At 43.6% G+C, this 9723-nt stretch overlaps 1 protein-coding gene across 1 annotated transcript; it reads left to right on the top strand.

The window, feature by feature from the left end:
- Positions 1-1428: 1428 nt before the first annotated feature.
- LOC139550402 (proteasome subunit beta type-5-like) lies at positions 1429-8620 on the top strand. The gene is made up of 3 exons (XM_071361279.1): positions 1429-1737; positions 2362-2668; positions 7970-8620. Exons 1-3 carry the CDS (start codon positions 1513-1515, stop codon positions 8302-8304), a joined length of 867 nt encoding a protein of 288 aa, XP_071217380.1. The 5' UTR covers positions 1429-1512; the 3' UTR covers positions 8305-8620.
- The last annotated feature ends 1103 nt before the right edge of the window (positions 8621-9723 follow it).

The following is a 9723-nucleotide window of genomic DNA, read 5'->3' as shown; positions in this document are numbered from 1 at the left end:
GGAGGCGATTAAAACAATTTAGAAAACAAGCGATGCTAGTGAACTTAGGGTAGTGGATGCACCACAGCCTGTAGTAAAAGTTTGCTGCCAGTCAAACAATACCCTGTGTGTTAAAAAGGTAGAGTTCATGGCCACAGTTATAAACTGTATGACTCAAGTCTCAAAGAAGTCTATAAAACTGGACATTGTGGCTGCAGCAGGAAAGTTTTTTGGGACATAAGAATTTTACATCTGCAGACATGCAAGGGGTACTGGTGCCAGAAGAAGGCCTGGCCTCCGAGGCTCCCCTTGTTCCTGTGTAGGGATCAGATCTATACATTTTTTTAACAGTAAAGTTGTTTGATTTATTTCATAACATTTTAGGTATACACTACCGTTCAAAAGTTTGGGGTCACTTAGAAATGTCCTTTTTTTTTAAAGAAAAGCTAATTTTTTGTCCATTAAAATAACATTAAATTAATCCAAAATGCAGTGTAGATATTGCTAATGTTGTAAATGACTATTGTAGCTGGAAACGGCTGATTTTTAATGGAATATCTACATAGGCGTACAGAGGCCCATTATCAGCAACTATCACTGATGTGTTCCAATGGCACACTGTGTTAGCTAATCCAAGTTTATCATTTTAAAGGCTAATAGGCTAATTGATCATTAGAAAACACATTTGAAATTATGTTAGCACAGCTGAAAACTGTTGTTCTGATTAAATAAGCAATAAAACGGTCCTTCTTTAGACTAGTTGAGTATCTGGAGCATCAGCATTTGTGGGTTTGATTACAGGCTCAAAATGACCAGAAACAGAGACCTTTCTTCTGAAACTCGTCAGTCTATTCTTGTTCGGAGAAATTAAGGCTGTTCCATGAGCGAAATTGCCAAGAAACTGAAGATCTCGTACAACGCTGTGTACTACTCCCTTTACAGAACAGCGCAAACTGGCTCTAACCAGAATAGAAAGAGGAGTGGGAGGCCCCGGTGCAGTACTGAGCAAGAGGACAAGTACATTAGAGTGTCTAGTTTGAGAAACAGACGCCTCACAAGTCCTCAACTGGCAGCTTAATTAAATAGTACACGCACAACACCAGTCTCAATGTCAACAGTGAAGAAGCGACTCCGGGATTTCTCGCATGGAATAGCCTTCATTTCTCAGAACAAGATAATGGGCCTCTGTACGCCTATGTAGATATTCCATTAAAAATCAGCCGTTTCCAGCTACAATAGTCATTTACAATATTAACAATGTCTACACTGTATTTCTGATCAATTTGATGTTATTTTAATGGACAATTTTTAAATTTTTTCTTTCAAAAACAAGGACATTTCTAAGTGACCCCAAACTTTTGAATGGTATATATAAATCCCAGAGTCGGGTAGTACCGTTCAAAAGTTATGAACTGTTATCCTCTTTTCATCCCGTACAGTAGGTGGCGGGATGCACATTAAATTGTGCAATCGCAAAAATACCATAGAAGAAGAAGACGTGCGTGTCGGTTGAGCTCCAAAACACTTTCAAAGATGGCGTTGTCTAGTGTCTTGCAGAGTGAGTCTGCCGATTTTTCATTTAATAATGACCTGTCTTTTTCATTTGGTTGTGGATTCGGTCAGACCGACTTGGGATTTGGGGCTGCACCGGGCGACAGACTTAATTTCGCCATAAAAGCTTCACTCGGCCCTGACGAGGAGGACGGCCCGGAGAGGAAAATAGAATTTCTCCATGGGACTACCACCTTGGCTTTCAAAGTAAATTGAGATTGCTAGTTAATGCCTATTTAAAAAGAAAGTAAAATAACTCACACATGAACTAAAATGATATCCGTGATATTTTATTTGATGTCAGCTATATCTAACGTTAGCTATATTGGTGAAGTGTTCTTGAGTTTCTTGCTGTGTCTGTTTTCAGTTTTCTTGATGGTTAGCTAGCTAGCTTATGTTAGCCAGCCAGTTAGCGTGCTAATTGTGCTTGCTCATTGCCAACGCTAGCCAAACTTGCAAGCTAGCTATTTAAATAACTGCCTACAGTAGCTTGACAACACTGACAGTTCTTCAGCTAGATTACAAGTTTTCTTTATCCAAATGTGTCACATACTAGCTAGTAGCCAAAGTAGTTTATTTGCTTGGCATTTGTCAGTAATTTCAATTGCACTTAGTTAGTTACGTAGTAACAAAAGTTACTTGCTAAGTATAATTACATACTAGCCTAAACTTTGTTCATGAGAATTTGTATCCTTCTAAAAGTGTTGGATCAACCTCTCTGTAGCAGAAAAAAACCATCAACTGACAGCCAGTAAGGCCACCAATCTCTCAAGTCAAGTGCAGCTGGACCTCCTTAACTAACCTGAAATCCCATTTGTCATCATTCCACAGTTCCAACATGGCGTCATCGTGGCGGTGGACTCTCGGGCCACAGCTGGCGCCTATATCGCCTCCCAGACTGTAAAGAAGGTTATAGAGATTAACCCTTACCTGCTGGGCACCATGGCTGGAGGTGCAGCTGACTGCAGCTTCTGGGAGCGCCTGCTGGCCCGCCAGTGTCGCGTCTATGAGCTTCGCAACAAGGAGCGCATCTCTGTGGCAGCTGCCTCCAAGCTTCTGGCCAATATGGTGTACCAGTATAAAGGCATGGGCCTCAGCATGGGCACAATGGTGTGTGGTTGGGACAAGAGGGGGCCAGGTAATTAAAACTCCTACTCTGAGCACACGTGTTACACTGATTCACGTAGCTATGTTACAGTGGAACCTCAGTCATACCTGTACATGTATTTGTTTACACTATGATCTGGGGAACTAGCTAACTATGTAAACTGTTTTCCCATACTCATACCAAAGGTAGGCAACATACAGCATGAGTTAGTAGCTGCTCAGAGTATGAGGTGTGTGTGTGTTTATATATATTTATTTTTTATTTTTTTGTGGTTCATGATAGCAATAGTTAGCAGGGATTGAGCGAACTTCTCCTGTCTGTTGCTTGTGAAAATGTTTACAACACATCAGCTGTCAACAGTTACCAACACAGTTCAGAAAGTAGGCTAAGTACTGGATTGAGTGCATTTTGGTTGTCTCCCACTAGATGGCATTGCTGTCACACTTGCTTACTTTTGTGGATTTAACTTGTGTCTTTAGATGCTGTGAGGTAAGAGTCAGTAGCCTACATTACAGTACATGAGGTGTGCTTAAAGAGGGCTGCACCGTGACACTGTGATGGGAGATTGATAGGGCTGGGACTGTGGGCCAGAGAGAGCTGGCGTGGTGATTGACGCAAGGTCTCGGCCCGGACAATTGGGTCGCATGCATAAAGTGGTTCTGCTTGATCGATGAGCTTTGTTCACAGAGTGGGGAGTATGTGTGGACTTCCAGACTGCCTGGGACCTTGGTGACTCGTATTAAATCCTGAAATCAATCGGGTGAATAATGATCCCACTATAAGTGCAATAGGAATGGTGGCAGCTACAATGCCAGTGATTGAATGGAGAGGTAAATGTCATCTAAATTAAATCAATCTCGATTAAGAGAAAGCTCATTAGCGGTTACAATGATGTCAAGCACTGTTATTCTGGTGATTAAGTGTCTTAAGTGGCACAAGAAATATATCTAATAAAGTATGTTAAGATCTTGACTAATATGACTGTAATAACATTCAATGCCATGACTCATATGGTGAACAGGCTTAGTGCCTGGTAATAACATTCAATGCCATGACTCTCATATGGTGAACAGGCTTAGTGCCTGGTAATAACATTCAATGCCATGACTCTCATATGGTGAACAGGCTTAGTGCCTGGTAATAACATTCAATGCCATGACTCTCATATGGTGAACAGGCTTAGTGCCTGGCTGCTAGATGGTGTGAGTTAACGCACTCCTCTCGTGGTCGTGTTCTGTCACCTCTGTCGCTGGCTTCTAGGACACAACTCGTCTCATGTTTTGTGATCAGTGGACTTAAAGTAACTGTCCAGTGAAAAGCTCACTTTTAAAAGTTCATATTCTGTTAACTCTTATCCAAATAATGTTGTTGACTCGTACTATACTCCTATTTGTGGCTAAAGCATAACTTGGAGGGAAAAAAACACTTCAAAAGCAAGAATATTTTTAATGACACACATTCTGTACGCCCACACCATTCCAACACAATTAACATACTTAATTACAATTTTTTGGGGACGGTAAACTTTCACTAATTATATTTCAAAGATATCTGGGAACATTGAACAGTTGCTTTTAAAGGGTAAGCGTCATAAAATGGAGAGCGACTAGATGATGCATTGACGGCCAAGTTAATGCACTGTAATACCAAACCACATAGGCTCCTGAATTGAGTGAGTCAGTGGATTTGCACAGGTAGCAGGAGCTGTGCAGTATAGGTAAGCTGCTGTTCCCTAGTGAGTGTGAGGCTGAGCATCTGTTTTTGAAGCCCCTGGCCTCCTTTCCCTTAGAGCGGAGCCAGTGGTGTGTTTAAGTGAGACAGACACATTCAGACAGACAGACAGACACTCTGCTCGTCCGTCTGATGCCAGCTCCTGCTCTTCTGAAGGCTGTCACTCTGATGTTCCTCAGCGCTGACATGAAAAAGAGCTAGAGCTTAACCGCCTGTCACCTAACTGGTGGAGTGGAAGGCGAGGCGCTATGCCGGAACGTTGCGCCGTTCGCAGCCCGCCGCCTTCCTGCAGGTTTATGTGGGCTCATGAATTTAAGCCCTTTTGTTATGCCATGATGAGCGTCCCCCTCTCCCCTAATCTCCTGTGCCGCTTCTCAGTGACGCACTCTCCCTCCCCCTCCGTCATCCCAATCTACATTCCTGCGTTCTCTGCATAGATCCCAGGTGTGTTATGGATGTGGAGGTGTTGGTGCTTTTATCCCTGCCTGCCCCTGAAGAGCCTTCCTCCCTGCCTCTTTGCATGAGTGGCTGCCTTTTAGAAAAGTCTCTTCTATTACATTTTTAACCAGTCCTCCTCAGTCTTCAGTCGCAGCTCCAAAATGGAAAATTATCCTGGCGCATAGACAGGAGCTTAGTGATTATCAGAGGGAGCTAACGACGCGTATAGAAGGTGCAATTTGCCAGTTGAAAGCAATTCTGACTTCTTAGAGCAATTTCTTAAAGAAGTATGCTTTAACAGGCTGTCCTTAACTGGCCTGGGAACTGTACTCTGTGGCCTATCATTGGGAGGATTTGTGTGTGTGTGTGAGATTCACAATTATCATAGGTTCACGTTTTGATGGTGTTGAGAGACAGGCTTTTTCCCTCCCTGATTCACCATCTGTAGGTTGGCTCTCTGGTGGAAAAGCACAGGCTGGTGGGGCTAGTCACTGCTGCTGCGTCACTGTGATCAAGCCCTCTGCGTGTGTCACATTGGGGAACAAACTGTCTCACAAGTCATCCTTGCAAATACACCAGCCTGAATTATGTGTGCTTGCATTATCAAGTGTAGCATGTGGGAGTGTGTATATATGAATATGGTTGTGATTTTGTTCTTTCGTTTTTCCATCTTTCCTCTGAGTTCGGGTCACCTGCTTGGCCCGGTATGGGTCGATAGTTAATTTGGGTGTGTTGGGAGGGATCAATAAGGCCTAGAGCAGCGCCCCGGGGTAGACAGGCAGGCAGTGTGTCGGGATGTGCCTCGTCAGCAGGTTCTGCTGGGCTTGGTTTACTCTGAGAGGATGCAGCTGTTCACATTCCCTCTGGAGGGCACCGCACGGTGTGTGCACTTGGATCTATTACGTGTTTGTGTGTGTGAGAGAGAAGTGTGTGTGGATGGTAGGGCTGTCCCTAACTAAAAAATATATATCATCTTGGTCGACCGAGAGTTGTTTGTTCTTTCAACCAAGCGATTGGTAGACATTTAAAAAAAAGTGTATTTTTAAATATATATTTATGACACATCCTATGTTTTTATAAAAATCATCTATATGTGGGCTACTGAGCTTGCCTGATGCTTTAAGCAAATGACTAAGAGTCCGAGATCAATGTAGGCTAACCAGATTTTAAAAACCTGTTCCCGACCCTCCTCTTCCGCTGCTGCCGGCCTTCGCAGATTCAGCCATTATGCTCCTGAAGTTGCCGGTATTAGCCTACACCAGCGGTTTGGAGTGCAAAGTTATTGTAACATTTCTACTGATCTGCGTGCAAGTTATGATTTTCATATGCACATTTTCGTGGAACAGTTTCATTTAATTTATAATAGTCTATATATCTCAAAATAAATCGGGTTCAAGTTTGTCATTGAGTGGCCCAGCCAGAGCCCATTCAGAGACTTGTCCAGAAGCCACTCCTGCGTTGTCTTGGCTGTGTGCTTAGAGTCGTTGTCCTGTTGGAAGTCAACCTTCGCCCCAGTCTGAAGTTTTGAGCACTCTGTAGCAGGTATTCATCTAGGATCTCTCGCGCTTTGCGCCGTTCATTTTTCCCTCGATGCTGACTAGTCTCCTAGCCCCTGCCACTGAAAAACATCCCCTCAGCATGATGCTGCTACCACCATGCTTCACCATAGGGATGGTGCCAGGTTTCCTCCAGATCTGACGCCTGGCCTCTTGGTTTCATCAGACCAGAAACTTGTTTCTTATGATCTGAGAGTCCTTTAGGTGCCTTTTGGAAAACTCCAAGCAGGCTGTTATGTGCCTTTTACTGAGGAGTGGCTTCCATCTGGCCACTAGCATAAATACCTGATTGGTGAAGTGCTGCAGAGATGATTGTCCTTCTGGAAGGTTCTCCCATCTCCCCAGAGGAACTCTGGAACTCTGTCAGAGTAACCATCGGGTTCTTGGACACCTCGCTGACCAAGGCCCTTCTCCCCCGATTGCTCAGTTTGACAGGCCGGCCAGCTCTAGGAAGATTCTTGGTGGTTCCAAACTTCTTCCATTTAAGAATGATGGAGGCCACTGTGTTCTTGGGGACCTTCAATGCAGCAGAAATGTTTTAGTACCCTTCCCCAGATCTGTGCCTCGACACAATCCTGTCTCGGAGCTCTACGAACAATTCCTTGTACCTCGTGGCTTGTTTTTTGCTCTGACATGCACTGTCAACTGTGGGACCTTGTGTAAATAAGGTATTTATTTTTTATAAGTCTGCAAATTCTAAACCTGTCTTCACCTTGTTATTATGGGGTATTGTGTGTAGTTAGATTGATTTGAGGTTAAAAAATGTATTTAATACATTTTAGAATAAGGCTGTAATGTAACAATGTGGAAAAAGTCAAGGAGCCTGAATACTTTCCGAATGGGGGGTGTGTGTATATGTATGTGTGTGTGTGTGTGTGTGTGTGTGTGTATATATATATATATATATTTTTTTTTTTACATTATTTTTCCCTCTGCTAGTCTAAAAAATTCTCGGCCAACCAACGGCCTGTCCACAAAATGGGGTCAGCCCTAGTGTGTAGCCTACACCTCAATTTCCCTGACACAGTTCAACACATTTACATTACATTTAAGTCATTTAGCAGACGCTCTTATCCAGAGCGACTTACAAATTGGTGCATTCACCTTATGATATCCAGTGGAACAACCACTTTACAATAGTGCATCTAACTCTTTTAAGGGGGGGGGGGGGTTAGAAGGATTACTTTATCCTATCCTAGGTATTCCTTAAAGAGTTGGGGTTTCAGGTGTCTCCGGAAGGTGGTGATTGACTCCGCTGACCTGGCGTCGTGAGGGAGTTTGTTCCACCATTGGGGTGCCAGAGCAGCGAACAGTTTTGACTGGGCTGAGCGGGAACTGTACTTCCTCAGAGGTAGGGAGGCGAGCAGGCCAGAGGTGGATGAACGCAGTGCCCTTGTTTGGGTGTAGGGCCTGATCAGAGCCTGAAGGTACGGAGGTGCCGTTCCCCTCACAGCTCCGTAGGCAAGCACCATGGTCTTGTAGCGGATGCGAGCTTCAACTGGAAGCCTGATTCCGGAAGTCTTTAACCCATTTTACCTTGCTCTCCTCCTACCCCTCCCTGAATATCAGATGGTACAGACTGACTCCTGTCTCTCTGCCTCCTCAGGGTTGTACTACGTGGACTCGGAGGGGAACCGTGTGTGCGGGGACCTGTTTGCAGTGGGCTCTGGGTCCATGTATGCGTACGGTGTGGTGGACAGCGGGCTGAGACAGGATCTTTCTGTGGATGAGGCGTGTGAGCTGGGGCGCAGGGCTATCTACCAGGCCACGTACCGAGATGCCTACAGCGGAGGACAGGTCAACCTGTACCACGTCCACAGTGAGGGCTGGACCAGAGTGTCCCAGGAAGACGTATTGAAGCTGCACCACCAGTACCAAGAACCAAAGAAATTGAGAGGGGAGGGAGGAATGGTCGAAGGAGATGGAGGGAGGGCGTTGTAGTTTCTCGGTCAAGAGTTTGAGAATTATAAAAATTAGGGATGGTTGATAAGGATATAGCAATCATTTCCTTCCGTTTTGGATTAATTTCACTTACACGTCTGTTACTTTCAGATATGTTCCTAGCTATTTTAAATGTTTGAACATTTTTCACAAACAATGGGCTGCAGTTCCCCCACATGGTGTTTGATATGGGGGGCTCAATATACGGCTCACTCAGTCTTGGAGTAGTCTCTCTCTTACACTGTTATACCTCTACCTTGTAACCACAACTGGGAAAGCAAGTCTTTTCTCAATAAACCCTGAGATGTTTTTTTCAGCTTGGAATGTGTTTCTTTTTATTTGTGTCCTCTTGTTTTTCCTCCTGTGTTTACTGTAGATGTGCATGTTATTCATGTACACAACACATTCTCACCTGTCATTTCATATTTTTCCTTGACATTGCTCCTTTCCCCAAAATGTTAATTTTCTGTTGACATTTTGTCATCTGCATCTGAGATCCTGATGTATTCTGTTCCTCTACTGACAGCGACCCTTCTAACCCTGCTCTGTGATCCATTGGGGAGTAGCTGCAGTGTTTACCTTTTAAACCATAGGAGTTGCTAATTACATATCTATCACTAATTGTGTTTCCTGTGTGGAATACAGTGTATTTTCCCCTCACTTGTAACTTCCCCTCCACTGGTTTAGCAATGATTTATTTCTTTAATTGGAAGGGAAATGTATTGTTTAATTTCTATGACACACTTAGCTTCTCAATGCTAATGTTATGTGCCGCTCTGTCACTGTGCTTTAGAATGTAACGATCTGCGTTGGGCGGGAAACAACGGCAATGGGTAGACGTCTAAGCCCCTGGCACCTTCAGCCAGGGTTAGAATCTAGTTTCACAGGTGGATAGTTGGCAGATGGAAAAATAAATAAATGGGATTTCAATAAATGTCAACGACCCTTTTCCAGCGCTCTGCTCTGAGAATTGAAGAGATGCAAATTGCAACCTCACAATGGAACTGTGTGTCGAGCTGGATTCATACAGAGCATTTAACTTACTGGTTTGTGGACCACTGATGAGATGACATAGCAAGTTCATATGAGTGAGCAATGACTATTTTAAGGATAAGCACAAGAATCATATAATTCAAATATTGAACTAATCTTGGTCTTCTCTTTCCAACATGATGAACTTGAGTATGTAGAAGAACTGGAATGGAACAAAAGCTTGTACAACATGAGGTGGCCAGTCATGACCGAAGGTCTCCACCAGTGGAGGAGGAATGGTTGGAACGTCCTCAGTGAATTTCATAATTTAAATAATGAAACATAGTTATCCTTTTAATATAAAACTATACTAAATATATTCACGTCACCAAATAATTCATTCAAATACTGTTTTGCAAGGAAGGTCTATAGTAGTCTCAACAGCAC

Source organism: Salvelinus alpinus, chromosome 23 (assembly GCF_045679555.1).
Source record: "Salvelinus alpinus chromosome 23, SLU_Salpinus.1, whole genome shotgun sequence".
NCBI classification, from domain to species: Eukaryota; Metazoa; Chordata; class Actinopteri; order Salmoniformes; family Salmonidae; genus Salvelinus; species Salvelinus alpinus.
This window is presented reverse-complemented; position numbering and strand designations above follow the sequence as displayed.